Consider the following 18,987-nt stretch of genomic DNA (forward strand, 5'->3'; position numbering starts at 1 on the left):
AGATGGTTACAATTTAAAGAGGTAATCTCCAGAAGGCTGGCTCACAGCTTCAGTGTGCGTCAGATAGACCTGGAGAGCTTGTTAAAACACATATTACTGGACCCCACTCCCAGAGCTTCTGATTCAGTAGGCTTGGGATAGGGCCCAAGAATTTACATTTCTAACATGTGATACTGATGCTACTGGTGTAGGGGCCACAGTCTGAGAACAGCTGCCCTGGAGCAACCACTAAAAGAATAAAGCAAAGAAAGACAGCTAAAAAATTTAATAGAGGAATTAAAATGGCGTACTAAAAAACACTTGTTTAATGCAAAACAAGGCAGAAATGGGGGAACAGAGAAATAAAAATGAGACAAATAGAAAGCAAATTGGAGTCTAAATCTAGCCATATTTAATAATTATATTAAATGTGAATTAACACTAAAATCAAAAGGCAGAGATTGACTAGCTAAAGAACAAACATCAAAATCTGTGCTGTCTACAAGACACACCTTTTAAATTCAGACACAAGTAGGTTGAATTAAAAGAATGGAAAAAAATGTACTATGCAAATAATAACAAAAAGAGCTAGAGTGATTATGTTACTATCAGGCAAATAGACTTTAAGACAAGGAATACTACTGAGACAAGGGTGGCATTCCATAATGATAAAAATGTCAATATAGCAGGAAGATAGAACAATTAGAAATATATGTACGTAATAACAGCACCAAAATATGTAAAGTAATACTGATAGAACTACAGAGGAGAAATAGACAAATCCACAATTACAGTTGAAGACTTCAACACCTCTCTCAATACTTGATAGAGTACTGGACAGAAAATCATCAAGGATGTAGAAGAACTGGACAATACCATTAACAAACAAGATCTAATTAATATTTATAGTTAAAAAAATTAACATTCATAGACTCTGCCACCCAAAACAGCAGCATACACATTCTTTCCAAGTGCATATGGAGCATTCACCAGTATAGACCGTTGCTGGGTCATCAGATAAGTCTTAGACTTATTGAGAATCTTAATTAAAAGGATTGAAATCATTTAGAGTATGTTCTCCAACCACAGTGGAGTTAGAAATCAATAACAGAAAGAAATCCACCAAAAAAAAAAGAGAAAGAAATCTTGGAAGTCCGCAAGTAAGGGGTAATGAAATAGCATACTTCTAAGTTACCCATGATTCAAAGAAGTCACAAAGGAAATTAGAAAATATCTTGAACTAAATGAAAATGAGCATCCAGCGTAACATTTGTAGGATAGCTAACGCGTTGCTGAGGGGGAAATTTCTAGTTTTAAATGCTTATATTAGAAAAAAAAGAAAGTTTAAAATCAATTATCTGAGTTTGTAAGAAAATAGAAAAAGAAGAAAAAGTTAAACCCGAAATAGATATATAAAGGAAATAATAAAGAGCAGAATGGAAACCACCAATTTATAAAACTGACACAATAGAGAAAAATCAGTGAGACCAGAAGCTAGTTTTTTGAAAAGATAAATTTAAAAAAAACTTTTAGCTAAATTGATCAAAACAAAGAGAAGCCACAAATTTCACATATCCTGAATGTAAGAAGGAACCTCATAACAGCATTATTAATCAATACATCCATCAACTGATAAATGGATAAATGTGGTATATAAAAAGTGGAATAATACTAGCAACAAAAAGGAATAAACTATTCATACATGTAGCAACATGGATGGATCTCAAAAACATCATGCTAGGGGAAAGAAGTCATATGTAAAAGACTACATACTGAATGTTCTCTTAATATGGAATTCTAGAAGAGGCAAAACTATCAGAGTTGCCTGGGGTGGCAGTGGGGACTGACTGAAAGAGGGTACGAGGTAACTTTTTAGAGTGCTAGAAATGTTCTGAAAGTTGATTGTGGTAATGGTTGCATAACTGCATACTTTACTAAACTTAATGAAACATATCTAACATGGTGAATTTTATTATATGGAAGCAATACTTAAGTCTATTGAAAATTGTAAACAGATTTTGGCAAGAAATTGTCTTAGGTAAAAAGAGGGAAAAATAGTTGTAACAGGACAGGATAAACACAGGGTTAATATCATATGTTGTAAGGAGCTTACACCTTTGAGAAGAGAAATAGTAAAATCCCTACACATAAATTGAAAGACAGAAATTCTTTAAAAAGAGAATATACAAGTAACTATTTGAAAATAACAGTCTTGTCAATAAATGGAAGTTAAAACAGAAGTTCAGTACCATTTTGACTTATAAAATTAGCAAAAACTTTTAAAAGATTTTTCAATGTTTTTAAGGGTTCTAACCCGCAGTAGTATTTGGCATAGTGGGACTGTATGTTAGTGAAAAAAATTCTTAGTTTTTGAAATTGAGGTGTAACTTTATATAGTAAAGTACATAAATTTTAAGTATACAGCTTGATGAATTTTTACATAGATACACATTTGTTTAACCACCACCAAGATCGAAACACAGATCATTTTCATCCCCCTGAAGCTTCCCTCATACACCTTGCACTCACCACCCCCAGCCAAAGAAAACCATTGTTCTGATTTCTGTCATTATAGATTATACTTGTCTGTGCTTGAACTTCATAATAAACCATACTGGATGTATTCTTTCACATTAGCTTTAGCTCGCTATAATGTCTGCAATTCATCTTTATTGTTGCATGCACCAATAGTTTTTTTATTATGGCAACGTATTCCATTTCTCCTATAAAATTACAAAATGATCTCACATGGATGGGTTAGCCAGAGGCAACATATATCTTATCATTTGAGCATATTCACTGTCTTTTCCTTTATTTTACAATTGCATATGCAGCATTTATATTTGTAATTTTATGCGGGGAAAGTAATTTAAAAGACTGTCTCTTTCAGGTATGAAAGAAGGTTGGAAGAGATCAAAGACTTTGATAGTCTACAGCTTTTATCATCCAACCCATAGGTTGTTCCATCCTACTTATAGGATGGGACAAGTAGGTCCTACTTATAACTGTCTTGATTTTAATGTCTGTATCCAGACCTCTTTAAAAAGCTAAACTTGGGCCTTTAGTCACTTAGTATCATTCAACAGCATTCAGTCTTGAGCACTTACTATGTAACTGGCCCTGTTCTAGGTTCTAGGTAAGTAGATTTTATCAGTATAACCCAGTTCTGGAAATTCATGGAAATAGTTTCTTGAAGGTCAGCTCAAACTGTGTTTGTATAACCTGGATATGCATCAGAATTATGAAGGAAATTTTTAAAAACACATATTCCAGGGCCTGAATTAGAATCTCAGGGACTGGGGTGAAGCTTGGGGTTCTATATATTTTCAGAGCTTCTTGGGTAATTGTAGACCAGCTAACCTGATACTGGTTTGAAGGAGACATTTGAGAGCTATTAAAATAGAGAATCAGTTGCAGGAAAGCGCATATTTGATTAATGCAATTATCAGATATACAACTATAATCTTTATTTTCCTTTTTAAATGTCAAGTGCAGCTTTAACTTTATCTTTGGCTACTTAATTTAAGAGGCTAGAACCCAATCCATAGTGCCCTTTGAAGAATTTCTACATTCCAAATTAGAAACATAGGTAACATTAGAAGTTACATTTGTTTACTATATTACCTACAGCTTGAGGGTATTTGGCCACATATTTCAAAGCAGAAAACAGTCTAAGATAGTCTTCTACAAAATAGAGGACGCTACATTTTCTTCCTCATAAAAAATCATTTCACACTGTTCTCAGGAGGATTGTTTTCACATCTTATTTGCCTTTAATCTCTGCTGATCAGGTGTTGTGTGCTTTTATCAGACTCGAGAGTGTGTGGAGCAGTTACAGCTGGAAGACCGGGTTCTCTGCCTCCACAGTAGGTGGCGAATTCTCTATGCAGGACTGGCAAATGGCACTGTGGTCACCTTCAACATAAAGGTTAGTGGTTGGGGAGAGAAGGCTGAATTCCCATGCCACTTGAAAATGGTGTGAGTGTGTGTGGGAAGAAGTTGAAGGCAGATGTTTTCCTGTTTTTGTGTGTGTTTGAGAAAGCAACAGAATTAGCTGCTACTCAAAAATTTATCTTCTGTTGTAAGTGAAACAAGATGCTGCATTCTGTCTGCTCAGGCCCAAGTGTGCCAGGACCAAAGTGTAACTCTACTAAATTAAACCAGGCCTGATGATTTGGGGCCAAATAATGAGTCATAGGTTAAACTAGTCTGTCTCATTTTAAGAATGACACCATGAAATGAGCTTAAATTCCTTTGAGTATGACGTTGATGTGGTTTGGAACTGATTTAGGGTTTCATGAGGGTAGCTTGTTCTTGACTTGAACTAAGTCAAGGTTTGCCTTCGTGCCTGTGGGCCTCATTCTTTCCTGACCCAAATATAAATCCATTTGTTGAGCAAACATTTATGGAGCACTATTACATGCTAGGTCTCAGGATAAGGCTTAGGAAATGAATACGGACCAGTTCTTAATGGCCCTGTGTGCTTTGTTAATGTAGTTGGACGTGTAAGCTTTAAAGTAAGAGAGACATGATCTTATTTGTATTTTAGAAAATGTCACTCTGGAGTTGAACAGGATGGAAAATACTGGTACTAGTAGAAGCTTGGAGACCATTTAGGAGGCTTTGTTATGGCAGCTGACATGAAAGATTAGACTAAGGTGAAGAGAAAATGGATAAAAGATGTAATTGGAGGTAGAAGTGATAGGTTTGGTTACTAGTTAGTTGTAGCATTCTATCCCGAGGCCATCTGGTCATCTTTTAACAGTGTGTTAGAATGTTACTGTGTTATGCCTTGTTACAGTATCATATGTTTAGTTAGTACCTACTATCTCTCCTTCTACCAGCTAGCTGGAACTACTTACAAGGAATGCAATAAAATATGTCATGGTTTCTGCCTTTAAGAAGCTTAAAATCAAATTAGAAGAAACTAGCACATATATAATCAAGCGTCAGATTATTTGGTTCACTAGATATGAATAGATCACAGAAGGGTAATTAGTAAAGGTTTTTGGATTCTAAATGCAAAGTGCTAACAACCTAGATTAGATTTGGTTAGGGCAATAGAAATGAAGACAGAATAGATTTAAAATATTTTAAAGGATAAAACTTGATAATTACCCAGTTCTCTTCTATTTTGTGAGATTAAGGTAATCAAAGGTAGGTAGAAGTTTTGGGGCAAGATGATGACAAATTCAAATGGGAATGATCTTTACTTTCATTTTTTTGAAATGGTCTTTAAATGGTTTAAAAGCCCCAGCAAAGATGGACTTTGAGACAGAGATTTGAGAGTTTCTGCAGAGATATGAATTTTGAAGCCTTGTTAGGGCTGGACCTTTTCTGTTTTGCCCATACTCCTGGAACGCAGTGCTTTCTGGGGCTCAACAGAAAGCATGGGCTGTTTACCTGGGCCTTCCTGCCATTGGGCCCTGAACTCCATTGATCTACCTCCCCAGCATCTCAAGATGACTGAGATTGATGCTCAGCTCTGTAGGCTCCCAGCTGCTGCTCTTGCCTAGTTTCTAGGAGTTTTATCTCGTGCACGCACCTTAAACTACCTCTTTAGAGTTTTGGGGAAGTAGGAAACTTTATGAACAAGTTTGGTTTGGGAATGAGGGAAGCAAGTCTAAAATCTGAGGTAAAGGAATGTTTGGGAATTCAGGATGTGACCATGCCACTCTGACTGATACAAAGGCTTCTGTAGTTTAACTTAATGATGTCATGAGAGATAGACATAGAACCAGAAGTCAGAAGAAGGTCAGAATAACAGAAAGGTGGAGAATGAGAGACTCAGATTGTCTAAGAAGGTAGTTCTCAAAGAGAATTTTGGAAACAATCATGGCATAGTGCATAAATTTTGGATGACAAAAAAACAGTGAGAGTTCTTGGGTCTGTGGAAAGTGTATTCAAATATGAAAAAAAGGTTTATCATTCATTATCATTAACTTAAGGGAAGTGAGAGAGGGCATAAAAGAACCAAATTCTAATTATGATCAGGATAGTGCGGGTCAAAGGTAGAAATGAGTTTATAGTGTAAGACTGTCCCCACTAGAATCAGGAAGGAAGGAGTCATGAATGCAGAGTGTTGGAATAGGAATGGCAGAGGTTGGGGAGTTAGGGATAGGGAGTAGATATGAGAACTTACTGGTGTTAGAATTTAGAGTTTGTATCAAGGTAGTGATTTGGGTTAGTTGATGTTGAGTTTTTCCAACTAAGTTGCTTTTACTTCATATAATGGTGGTGTATTTTTCAGAACAACAAACGACTTGAAATCTTTGAATGCCATGGCCCTCGGGCTGTCAGCTGTCTTGCCACAGCTCAGGAAGGTGCCCGAAAGCTGCTGGTTGTGGGGTCTTATGACTGTACCATTAGTGTGCGTGATGCACGGAATGGACTGCTCCTTAGAACTCTGGAGGGCCACAGCAAAACCATTCTCTGCATGAAGGCAAGTATAGTGCAAAAAATAGGAGTTCATTGTCTGGTACAAATAGAAGGGTTTGAATGAAATTTACCATGTTGTCTAATGCCTTATTTAGAATACAGATTACTATCCTTTTTTATTTTCTTTTTTTTAAAAAATTAATTTATTTATGGCTGTGTTGGGTCTTCGTTGCTGCGCACGGGCTTCCTCTAGTTGCAGTGAGCGCGAGCTACTCTTCCTTGTGGTGCGCAGGCTTCTCATTGCGGTGGCTTCTCTCGTTGCGGAGTACGGGCTCTAGGTGTGCGGGCTTCAGTAGTTGCGGCACGTGGGCTCTAGAACGCAGGCTCAGTAGTTGTGGTGCACAGGCTTAGTTGCTCCGCAGCATGTGGGATCTTCCCGGACGAGGGCTCGAACCCATGTCCCCTGCATTGGCAGGCGGATTTTTAACCACTGCGCCACCAGGGAAGTCCCTATGACCCTTTTCTTTAGGCTTGGATTACCACAGGACATACTGTTTTTTAATATATTAACCAAGAGACAAATAAAATTGTATCTTATTGTAGAATGTAGATATACTCGAATGCCCTTCTAGGCTGCTTCGTAATCATTCCGAAGAAGCAATAAACCCAGTAGTACATTGTCAATTCATCACAGTACTTGGTGGCAGCACATAAGTTTCAGTTCAGAAAATTTGTCTGAGAAACTTATTTCATACCTCGTTCATGCTCATCTCAAAATAGGGTGGGAAGTAGAATTTGCTAATGTGTATTACAAGTTAAAGGAAACTCAGAATGTTATATCGAATCTCATTAACTGAATTTTCTTTCTTTAAGGTGGTGAATGACCTTGTGTTCAGTGGCTCCAGTGATCAGTCAGTCCATGCCCACAACATTCACGTAAGCCATGTTGGTGTGAAGAAATCTTTAGTAGAATGATGATTAAAGCTTGAAGGATTCCTCAGACCTCTTGCAATTTAAATTAAGCCCTTTTTCTAGTGAAAGACTTAATAATAATCCCTGCGCATAAGCTCTTGGATAATATTAAGTACTGTAGAAATTCTGACCTCATCAAAATTCTTAGTGGGGAATAGACTCAAATTTACATAAGGTTTAGTTTGAATGCCTCATCTAAACATGAGATAAATTGAGCATCTGAGGCTCTAAGAAAGTAGATATGATACATAGTTTAAAATAGCACAAGTAAAAACAGCCAAGAGACTCTGCTCAGGTCATAGAGGCTGCTTTTGAAGCTCAGTTCTTAGTCTGTAAACCTGGGGGTTATCCAGCCTCAGGGACATGTCCAGATGCAGTGAAATGATAAAAGTGAATATACTTCAAAAGCTATAAAATACATACACACATAGCTGTGGCCCTTCTCTTTCTGTGACTTGGGGTTCTCTCCATCAAGATACAGTGCAGGGCTTCCCTGGTGGTGCAGTGGTTAAGAATCCCCCTGCCAATGCAGGGGACATGGGTTCAAGCCCTGGCCCAGGAAGATCCCACATGCCGCGGAGCAACTAAGCCTGTGCGCCACAGCTACTGAGCCTGCGCTCTAGAGCCTGTGAGCCACAACTACTGAAGCCCACGCACCTAGAGCCAGTGCTCCTCAACAAGAGAAGCCACAGCAATGAGGAGCCTGCTCACCACAATGAAGTGTAGCCCCCACTCGCCAAAACTAGAGAAAGCCTGCACGCGCAACAAAAACCCAACTCAGCCAAAAATAATAAATAAATTTATTTAAAAAAAGATACAGTGCATACATTTTGTAAAAGTAAAAAATGCTTGTGGGAGTACTTCATCTGTTAAAATTAGTACAGCTACGTTTGTACAAGTAGTCTCAGAATTATGTCTTCTAGAATTACAGAATTATAAATCTCAGAAGTCGGAAGGAATCTTGAAGGTCAGTCTAGTGACTCTTATCTCTCTTCTGATGCAGACTGGTGAGCTTGTACGGATCTATAAAGGTCACAATCATGCAGTGACTGTGGTGAATATCCTAGGAAAAGTGATGGTGACTGCTTGCCTGGATAAATTTGTTCGTGTCTATGAATTACAGGTAGAATTTAGACCCAGTATTTTGCTTGAATGACTTGGGGAGACTGTCTATTTGGATTTGGTGTTGATTTTTCTATATGGAAAGGCTGGGGTGGAACTCAGGAATCTGAGTTCTTCACAAGTACTATAGATAATTATGAAGTAGCTGGTCCTTGGAGGATGCTTTCAGAAACACTACTCTGAGATACCTGGTCAGGCTCACACGTGTTAAAAATTAAATGGTGGGCTTCCCTAGTGGCGCAGTGGTTAAGAATCTGCCTGCCAATGCAAGGGACACAGGTTCGAGCCCTGGCCCAGGAAGATCCCACATGCCACAGAGCAACTAAGCCCGTGCGCCATAACTACTGAGCCTGAGCTCTAGAGCCTGCAAGCCACAACTACTGAGCCCACATGCCACAACTACTGAAGCCTGTACAACTAGAGCCCGTGCTCCACAATAAGAAAAGCAATGACAATGAGAAGCCCGCGCACCGCAACTAGGGAAAGCCCGTGCACAGCAACGAAGACCCAACACAGCCATAAATAAATAAATTTATTTTTTTAAAAAAATTAAATGGTGTCAAAAAAAAATTTAAATGGTTTATGGAGAGCAGCTGTAGTCTGTAACACCTGTCTGATTCTCTTTGTGTGCAATTTCAGGTTTGAGACTTTGACACTACACAGAAATTGATTTTATTTTTTCCAGTTACCAGCTCTTCCCATGAGGAGAAGGAGTTGTTAGATTATGTTTCTGTTAACATGCTACTGGTACTTCAGCTTGGTACCTCAGGTGTAGTTTTAAACCTTTCAAAGGCCTTCAGGGACTATGCCTGTTAAACACAAGGTATAAATAACCTTAATTCTCTCTCTCTTTTTTTTTTTTTCCCTCCACCCAAGTCGCATGATCGATTGCAAGTTTATGGAGGACACAAAGACATGATTATGTGTATGACCATCCATAAAAGTATGGTGAGTATAATTTGCTGTGCCACATATTTGCCTTTGAACGTGTTTACTAAAAATTGTACAAACTATTAATAATGTTACTACTTGTCACTTCCAAAAATGACATCTGTTTTTGATATGCCTCATTACTGAATGTCTTTCTATCTCTTGGTATTATAATATTGAAAACCCAGTAATGCTGTTGAATATTCCTTTTTTTATTAAGAGCTAAAATAATTACAATACAAAATATAATACCACCATTAAATAGAAGGTAAATTTAAGATGTTTCCAAAAAAAAAAATTGAGTGGTGCTTTTTTCAGAGACATTATGATCTGGACAGTACATTGGAATAGAGTCAGGAGATTTGGCCAGTGTGGCATAGTTATAGCAGACCTAAAAGTAGAAGCTAACTCATGTAACCCTGCTAATCCTTGATTTATTTTATTTTTAAATTTTGAGGTTGAACCAGAATGGATGTTTTTCAGACTTTAAGCAGTAGAACCTTTTGTTCCAATGAAATACAGATGCCTAATATGCAATGCCCAGTAGAAGCCAGAGCTACACCGGTTAAAGTATAAGTGGTGCCTCTGATCCCTGCCACTTCCGGTCTCAGCCACAATCCCAAGAGTGGCTCTCTAAGGAGCACAGCTTCAAAGTGTCCAGACTAGAAGATCTACAAGATACTTTCCCATTATGGTACTCTGGGGCTGGTTTGGGTTTAGGTTTAGGTTTTCTTGTTGTTGTAGCTGGTACCAGTAACTTTTGACTCTTATTTTGAGGATGATTGTAGTAGTTTTCTTGTGTGTTGTTTTGGTCTGATGTGATAAACCTTTTTCTCTAGATTTATACTGGCTGTTACGATGGCAGTATTCAGGCCGTGAGGCTGAATCTGATGCAGAATTACCGCTGCTGGGTAAGGAGTGAAACTGTTCTTGTCACCAGACTTAGATGTTGCACAACCCCAGGCCAATTTATAGATCTTCATTATCATCGGTTTAGCATTTTTATATTGAGCGTCTACTTTTGCCTTCCGCTGTAGGACAAATAAGCTTATTTTTTAAAAACTACATAAAATGCTTCCATACTTCTGTAATGAAAAGTCTAATCTTAGGATTAGATATAAAGCATATTTGAGTATCCACTCAGAGTTTATCTCTTTTGTGTTTTTTATTTTGTTTTATTACTCTATTGATACTTGCCTACAAAAACATCAACAGTACAGAAGTGTGTGAAAGAAAAGTATAAGTGCTTATTTTCATGACCTGCCCACAATACTTTACCCATTTTTCAGGCATTACATGTATAGTTTGGTTTGTTCCTCATTGGTTTTTGAGGAATAGGCAGATAAAAATTTGCATGTTTGAAGTTTTAAACCTCAGTTTACTAGGCTAAATTGAGTGGTTTTTATTTTTGGGTGGGAGCTGGTGATTAACCCTCAAAACTTTCATACTGTTTCTTATAAGCCTTAATTTGTTTCATCAGTTCTAATAGTTAGTTGTGACCAGAGAAAAGTTGATGGCACTGAATTTTTTTTCCCTAAACCCTGACCTCCTTTTTCAGCATTGATGAAATGAACTGGATGCTCTCCATTTTAAAATTTGATTTTGGGTTTGCCTCTGGCCTAATTACTTTTCAGCTTTTTACACATCACTATCTTTGATTTTTAGTCTTCTCAGTGAAGTCAAGCAAAATCTAGTACAACAGGCTCCAGAATATACAAATAGACAACTTATCTAGAGAAACGAGGAAAATACCTTCTGGTTTTAAAGCTGGGGGGTTGGAATAGTGCTTACAGAGGAGAAACTCAAATTTGCATTACTTTTTAGAAATGAACATGTTAGAATGAGAATCATAGGATTTCTTACAAGCCTGTAGGGAGAAAAAGCCAAGACGAGTCTTTATGCTTTCTGGCTAACAATTGAAACATAGCCACATTTATAACACAGTAAAAAAAAAAAAAAATAGGTGATCACAAGACTTGATTCAAGTAATAAAAATTGTTAGTAAAGTCAGGCTTCCTTGGCAGTTTTCTACAAGTATTTCCACAAATGTAGTTTTCTTTATCAGACATTTGTATTTTCAAGTTTACAAGTCAACAGTTCTTAGAATTGTTAAAAACAACCCTTTAACTATTGCAGGAAAGCTCTTTGCCTTTCTTAAATAAATGGACTAAGAAACTCATTTTATGATGGCAAGATAAAGCATAAGTATGGTTTAAATTGAATTTTATGTAACTTGTCTGTCAGTATTTGCTAACAGCTTCCTTATCTAATGATGTAATGGCTGCCTTAGTGCTTTGCCTTCTCAAAATATTGCACTGTCAAAAGACTTCCCAGTCTTTTCAAGTTTCTCATTAAATTGATGATTAATTTGGTTACCTCTGGCTTTGTTGAATTTCCTAGCCAAGAATAAATTAAAGAATAGGGGCTTACTTACAGGATGCAAGTGAGGAATATTCTCATTGCATGTTTCCCATGCTCTTTATAACTTACCTTTTCATTCTGTTTCTCTCCAGTGGCACGGTTGCTCTCTGATATTTGGCGTTATAGATCATTTAAAACAACATTTGCTGACTGACCATACAAATCCGAACTTTCAAACTCTGAAATGTCGCTGGAAGAACTGTGATGCTTTTTTTACTGCTAGGAAAGGATCCAAACAGGTACATCAGTGGGATTTGAGGTCAACCTGGGGTCATTTGACTGCTCATAGCAGGGTTCAGTAAACCTTTTTGGCCTTATTAGAATGTTCACAATTGCAATAAACAGGGAGAGTGTAGGGATTTTTCTTTTTATTACTATCCAGGGATTTGGTGTATAGCTTAATGAGGTTTCAAATGAAGAATAGGTAGTTTTTGAGAAAGAGCCTAAAGAGAATGTTTTCACATGTTTCCAGTCCAGTAACTGAACCTAGAGGTTTATTACAGCGCTCTTGTTAAGAACTCATCTTTAAGTGCGCAGTTCCATGTAAATTAGAGTACTGGGTCCTAACTGCCTTTCATGTATGGATCTTAGAATGTACCTGTGAAGCTCCCTGGCTTTGACTTTCTCTTGTCCTACTACCATCCTTTCTCTCATGGGCCCTTTTCCCTTTATTCCTAGGATGCTGCAGGACACATTGAACGACATGCTGAGGATGACAGCAAAATTGATTCATGAAGTTTTTTGCCTCCCATGTTGGGAAGTCTTTAGTTGAACTAATTTCACATCAGCCCCTTACACAGGCCAGTGTCTTCCCTTCCCTAGTGGATCAGGGAAGGAGAGAGTGGTTACTAGCCAGGCTTACCACTAGCATAAGTCTGGGCAGCTCTATGGGGTGATAGGTTACACTTCTAAGTTCTTGCTGGAGGTCTGTCAGATTTAAACAGATTTTTAAGGAACCACACTCTTCTGGGACAGCATGGCTTATAGTAATTTATGCTACTGGTGTTCTCCAGATGATTATTAAAATACAGATCTTAATTGGCTCCCCGGTTTGACCCTAATCATATGTATATTTTATTGATTTCAGTCGGTGATTTTTAGTTTCTGTTCTTATGATGGTTTAAACCTATAGGCAGGCTTTTAAGTACAAATTTGTCCAGTGCTAGATTTTTAGGATCAGTTTTAACTTCTCCTTAATTATTACAATCAGTTAATTGTAACAGCTGGATATTTAAATTGGAAGCAAATAGTTCCCTTTCTTAACAATTATGTACAGTGTGTTTCAGTATGCTCTTTGTAGATAGACAGAGCTGGCTTTAAATGCTAAAGGGACACACAATAGGTTTTTAACAGTTAAAGTAACTGCTCTGCTGATTATATTTTAGGAACTCAGGCAGCAAATCACATAATGACAAGTCCTTACAGACAGTACTTCCTATTGAACTTCTGCAGATTTTGATAGAGTGCTCAGTTCAAGGCAGTGCATAGACCTAATGTCTGCTTGGAAATCTCACTGTTAGACCTGGGCACTCACTGCAGGTATTGGCAGGCTGTTCGAACTAGAGGTATAACCTTTATCTCTCTTTCCAGCTTCTGACTCTCCAGGCGGGCTGTGGGTTTGAAACCTTTTCATTTACTTCATTGCCAAACCCCACTCTTCTATTCTCTGGCTGTGCCTAGACTGGCAGTAGCCATCATATACTTCCTCTGGGTTCACAGGGTACTTTCCACCCACCCGCAGTACCCAAATGGGGGAGTCAGGATAAAGCATCTGAATATAGTTTTCAAGGCCTCAGGCAGGCTTCTTAAAGACCAGTGTCTTGCCTTCATCTCCCCACTAGCTGGGAAGGGTGGAGTAGGATGAAGGGAAAGACCCTACCTGTCCATTGAGAGCAGCCAAATGAACAAAGCCTTCATGAGACTGCTTTGTTTTTGGATTTTCTCTGGACTCTTAAGAGAAGCCGTGGAGGTGTTGCTTTCCAGCCTTTTGTTTCTAGATTCTCAAAACTCCGAAAGTTTCTACAGAGAGAGAGAGGAAAAGGGAGAAGAGCCCAGCGCCACATACCAAGCTTCAGATGTGATGCCTATTCTTTCCTAGGACTGCAGAGCATCCAGGTTTATCTCCACCCATCTTAGTGCACACACTTCTACTCACATGTCTTCACTCAGGCTCTGGGGCAGGGGGACTTCCCCAGGGGTTCATGGATAGGTTTCAAGAGGGTATCCAAACCCCCTGGAATTGTGTGTAAGACTAAGTAGGTGTTTTTTTCCAGGGAAGCCTCCAGTGGTTCTCACTGGATCCAAAAAAAACATTAAGAACTAATCTAGGAGCTACATCTAGATAATGAATGGCTCCACAAGCTGTTTACTTCTGTCCTTATGAATGGCAGAACTCTTGTGTTGACCACACTATTGAGATTTGCATGATACTTGAGAGAGAACAGAGAAGATCCTGTTGCATAAAGTTTATGTGTGCTGTTTCTGTCTGAGAGCAAGCATTCCCATCTCTCACCCCATTTCCTGTACAGGTGACCAGAGAAGCTAAGCTGTTCTGTGGGTTTGGGAATGGTGATTCCCAGGAAAGTACGTTTGGATTTATTGCTAAACCTAGCATTTTCCTTTGGGCTGTAGTGAACCCACATTTCCGCGTTGGCTGGGCAGTGTGCTGAGGAAGTCTTGCATACTCTGTTGCGTAGGTGCCCTTCTGTCCTGCCTGAGGACATGTCTGAAAAGATGAGAGTGGTGGAGCCTCTGTACAGCTAGAAGGGGGTATATGAGGTGTTGGGCAGTCATGGGGAACTGTAGGTATGAACAGACTGATAGAATCAGTAAAAACTGATTTGATTTTAACTTTCACAGAATCGTGCACAGTCTGTCTGCCTTTATGTGTGCAGTTGTGGATGTTCTTTGTACATGTGTATGCGCGTGGGCACCTATACTTGTAATACTTTTTCTCATTTCACAAGAATTTTCTTTGAAGCCGTGGCAATAATGTTTTTGTTTCAAGAATGCATAAAATTCGTTTAACACCAGGTTAGTATATTGCCCTCAATGCACTGTTGTAGCCACCTGTTTAGAAATAAAGGCACCATAAGCATCTTGACTGCTTATGGTTGTATGTTATGACTTTTAAGTGTCTTGAAAGTTATGCAAAAGTCTTGTTTTAAGTCTTCTACAATGTCTTGGCTGATTCTGGCCTTCTGTTCCCCCTCAGAGTAGAGCAGTGGCTCAGGGATTTGTGTTGGCTCTGATATTTAGTACTTAGTTGAGGAAGGCAATTATTACATGACCTGACAAAACACAACTCATTTCTTATAAGGAATTGGAGGCCATTTTTAGAATGTTGTTTTTAATCACTCGTGTTCACCTCTGACAGCTAGAAGACAAGAGAACCATAGCATAAATCCTTTTGTGCGCATATGCTCGGGTTTTAATGGCAGTTTATTCTGATGACATATCAGTCACTTCAAGTTTTATCCTGAAGTTTTTAATCAGGTTCAAAATTTTGGTATACGGCTCTACTCAGTATAAAGCAGTTAAACACAGTACAAAGTTATCTTGATCTGATGTTACTTGAATTTGAGAGAACGTCATTGCTATTACACTTCTGCTTTTGTGGAGAATTTTTTTTCTGCCTCAGAAGAGTTAGCAGTTGAGTGTTGAGCTCCTGACCTATCTATAATTTATAGGCAACATTACTGCCATTTAAGTGGTTATTTGCCTAACAAAGGGTTTTTTGTTTTTTTTTCTTTTTGGTAGATTATACAGTGCACAACTTTAGTGACTAGGTATGTGGATGATTTGGTGGGAGTAGGTGTACAAAACTTAGCGGAATGGTATGGTATATTTTATGGAAGAGAATTCATTGGAGGGGAAATGAAAGTATATTGTGAAGTGGGATTTAAACAGCATGTACCTTCTGGTTTGCAATTTATATACGCTGTCTTATAAATTTTGTTCCTGTTACCTAAAGGAGAACTCCTAAAACTGTTAAGAAGGCCATGCCTGTCACATTGTTAAAACAGTGATTTTATCCCTGCCCCAAATCATCAGATTCCTCAGGATTTCAGAGAAGCTGTCTAATGGTTAGAATTAGAAGTTGTGGTAGAGATGATTTGGGTTATACTGAGTTCCATATACAAGTGGATGTGAAATCCTGATTAAACCAAACCTACTGCTTACCAGACAATAACCTCTAACCTCACCTCCAACCCCCAAGTATGTGGCTTTGCTGGGTCACATGGTGACTAACGTTTCCCAGATTTCCTCTAAATTCAAGGTAGTAGCCCAACTGAATTGGGGGAGGAGGGAGTCAAGGAGGAAAGGCTGTTGAAGATCTTCCTCCTACTCAAGAGAAATATATGCCCTAGAGCTGTGCCAGCACCCTTGGTGTCTGATTTTTTTTTTTTAATTGAATATGGGTTAGAAGAATGAAATCAGATGACACTTGACTGCAAAAATGTTTATAAGCAAATAGCTTAGCCTTCTTACATTTTGGTATAAAGCTGCGAACTTCCTAACTTTGTAAAGCAAGATATAAAGCAAATATAAGGGGAAAATAAAGTACTTTTACTAATTGTTTATTTTTGTTACCTTATCTGCATATTCATATTCACAGCCAAACCCTTCTCTTCCACATTGATATAGAGAACAAGAAGGAAATTGGGTAGAAAATGAAAGATGGTTGTAGATATGCCACAGATCATGGTCCAGATAAGCTCGGCAGACCGCTACATATAAGGATTTGTTCAAGGTCATACAGTAGGTCAATATTAGTGGAGGAACTAGGATTAAAAACTTTATCTCTGCTCCATTACACTCAGGTAACTGGCCCCTCTGGTTATAGTGACCCATTTTGTCTTGATCTAGACACCAACAGCTATTCCCCTTCCTTTCCTCATGTGTCTTGGAAAGTATTTGACTGATTCCTGTGCTCAAGAAATAGCAAAAGCCATGATTAAAGCGGGGTTTAGGATTTATTTGTGTATGTGTGTATTTTCCATTGCTGTGTTCTGAAACTACGGCTCTCTATACGTGATGGGTAAGATTGGAGCTACTCATCCCTGCTGTGGCTGACATCTAAATGTGAGAAAACAAAACACGATCAAGCCAGCTATACAGGTGCCTTTATTTAGATCAACTTTTTTTCAAAATGCAACCAAACTTATGAGTCAGATAACCCAAAGTGTCCAACCCTCTTCCGCTGAGCTAGTTTACTCTGGAGCAGGCCCATCCTGAAACAGTCAGGCAGAACCAAATGCTCATTGGGCTGCTGTCCCGGGACTGGGAGAATATAAAGGTGATAGAGGGCTCTAGCACCAGGAAGTGTTGAGTGCCACTGGCAAATGCTTCTGCGAACAGCCGAGGGCAAGCTAAAGGGAGTGTTTGCTTCAGAGCTGAGGCCACTCAGACTCCAAGCAAAGCTGTCACTGGGCCATGGCTAGCTGAGGCAGACAGAGACACTTGCCTCCATGTGGCACAGGGACAGAGTTGTTCTCCCTTCCCCATTCCTTAACTAAAGGGTGAGGCTGGGCATGACAGATGGACAGATACCCTGAGGCTGAGAAGGAAGTGAGTAGAGGAGGAACAAGACCGATGAGGTGCCTGGAGGTCTGCTGAGGGTGCAGCTACTGTGTCCTTTGAGGTAAGTGGCTCTAGCTCTGTTGGGTGAAATTGAAATCCTGAGTGATCCTGCATGGCCTTGGATGAGGCCAGCTTGGTTCAGGCATACATGGTGAGCTGCAGCCACTGAAAGAGGAAGTCCCAAGATCAGAATGCAAACAAGAAAAGGGAGCCCAGCCCTAGGGATCTAACGGGGCAGAGGAAAGGGACAGCCCCCAGCATGCCAGACACTGGGAAGATTTTCTGAGAAGCAGCGGTGTACTGCATCCTTCCCACAGATCTCTCCTAGAAGGTACATATTTTCCACCATAAAGTCATTGTAGAACTGAGGCCTCCCTGGAGCCTTCCCCCAGTCCTCGTTCCCGATGAGCCACATCCTGCTGAGCCGTGAGCTTCCCTTTATGTTCCTTTCCCATCCCATCCCTCCACCACCATTGGGAAGTGAGGAGTGCATAGTGTGTCCAGTCTTCCTCATGGATTCCTCTACCTCGAATTTTAAGGTACAGGGGGATTGTACGGCTTCTATTAGGCTTTACCTCTAGAACGTTGAGTTTGATGATACCGTCACCATCCTTGTCAAATGCATTAAAAGCTCCTGTGTGGAAGAACGCACAGGCCAGAGGCCAGTTAAAGGCTCAGTCCCCCTCCACTGCTCTACCTTTTCTTAACTGTGTGCTAAGTGCTGCTCTTCAGCACAAAAATCTACCAGGCAGAGTACCACCCGTAACCCTCCCTTTGCCATCCCATTCTGAGCCTGAAGAGGCCCTTCACCTTTGTTCAATCTGAATACAGTAGATTGGGATTTGTCCAAGGTCATACAGTAGGTCAGTTAGTGGAGATTCCCGCCACCACAGCTGTCGCTGCAGGAGAGGGGGCAGGAGGGGCAAAGAGAGCAGAAGGGTAGCTGTCCACTTACTGAACATGCCCTCCAGCCTGAGGAGGCAGCAGATGAAGCTGTCGAGGTCAATGTTCATGGACCTGTCTGCATAGCGCATGGTGATGATGTCGTAGAGCTGGTTGTTGAGGTGGAAGCCTGTGGGGGGAGCACAGGAGAGATGGGGTAGGCTTGGAGCCCTTAGGCCTGTGTGCTATCTCCCCTGCCTCCTGGTCACTCTGGGGCCTGGGAGAGGAAAGCGAGAAGCCCTCTCTCATTCCTTTCTCTAGTAGGGCCCAAGTGGCCCCATCCTCCCCTCCCGTTCCTGCTCCCACCGGCTCCAGTCCGCATCCTGGCCACCCCCTTTCTTCCCCACACCTGCGTCATTGACTGCATTTCGCATCTCGTAGCTGTTGATGGTGCCGGATTGGTCTGTGTCATAGTGCTTGAAAATTTTCTGGCAATAGAAAATTTGAGGACAGGGGTCGCACACTGAGTCTCTGAATCAGTCCCTTCCTCACTCCCACCTTCGTTCTCTCATCCCACCTGCCAGGCCTTAATCTTCTTCCAGAGGTGATGGAACTCTTGCAGGTTCAGTCTCCCAGAGCCGTCTGTCTGGAGGAAGGAAGTCAGGGCTACAGGGCACATAGCAAAATCCCCCTGGATGGGGAGAGGGCTTTCTAGGCGGC

General features: G+C 39.9%; 2 protein-coding genes across 11 annotated transcripts in view; one reads left to right on the forward strand and one right to left on the reverse strand.

The window, feature by feature from the left end:
• Positions 1 to 16,383, forward strand: part of ZNF106 (zinc finger protein 106) — a 61,974-nt gene extending 45,591 nt beyond the window's left edge. For all 8 annotated transcript variants that reach the window (XM_049706435.1, XM_049706433.1, XM_049706436.1 and 5 more), the window contains 8 exons: positions 3,791 to 3,907; positions 6,230 to 6,421; positions 7,231 to 7,293; positions 8,333 to 8,452; positions 9,328 to 9,399; positions 10,221 to 10,292; positions 11,895 to 12,041; positions 12,481 to 16,383. In XM_049706435.1, the coding sequence (XP_049562392.1) occupies positions 3,791 to 3,907; positions 6,230 to 6,421; positions 7,231 to 7,293; positions 8,333 to 8,452; positions 9,328 to 9,399; positions 10,221 to 10,292; positions 11,895 to 12,041; positions 12,481 to 12,537 (840 nt within the window). In that variant the 3' untranslated portion in view covers positions 12,538 to 16,383. The remainder of the gene's footprint in view (positions 1 to 3,790; positions 3,908 to 6,229; positions 6,422 to 7,230; positions 7,294 to 8,332; positions 8,453 to 9,327; positions 9,400 to 10,220; positions 10,293 to 11,894; positions 12,042 to 12,480) is intronic.
• Positions 16,384 to 16,911: 528 nt separating this feature from the next.
• CAPN3 (calpain 3) overlaps positions 16,912 to 18,987 on the reverse strand; it is a 48,476-nt gene continuing 46,400 nt past the window's right edge. For all 3 annotated transcript variants that reach the window (XM_033435702.2, XM_033435703.2, XM_004273953.4), the window contains 5 exons: positions 18,845 to 18,913; positions 18,677 to 18,755; positions 18,341 to 18,457; positions 17,961 to 18,019; positions 16,912 to 17,550 (listed from right to left, as the gene is read on the reverse strand). In XM_033435702.2, coding sequence (XP_033291593.1) covers positions 17,524 to 17,550; positions 17,961 to 18,019; positions 18,341 to 18,457; positions 18,677 to 18,755; positions 18,845 to 18,913 — 351 coding nt within the window. In that variant the 3' untranslated portion in view covers positions 16,912 to 17,523. The remainder of the gene's footprint in view (positions 17,551 to 17,960; positions 18,020 to 18,340; positions 18,458 to 18,676; positions 18,756 to 18,844; positions 18,914 to 18,987) is intronic.

Source organism: Orcinus orca, chromosome 2, assembly GCF_937001465.1.
Source record: "Orcinus orca chromosome 2, mOrcOrc1.1, whole genome shotgun sequence".
NCBI lineage: Eukaryota > Metazoa > Chordata > Mammalia > Artiodactyla > Delphinidae > Orcinus > Orcinus orca.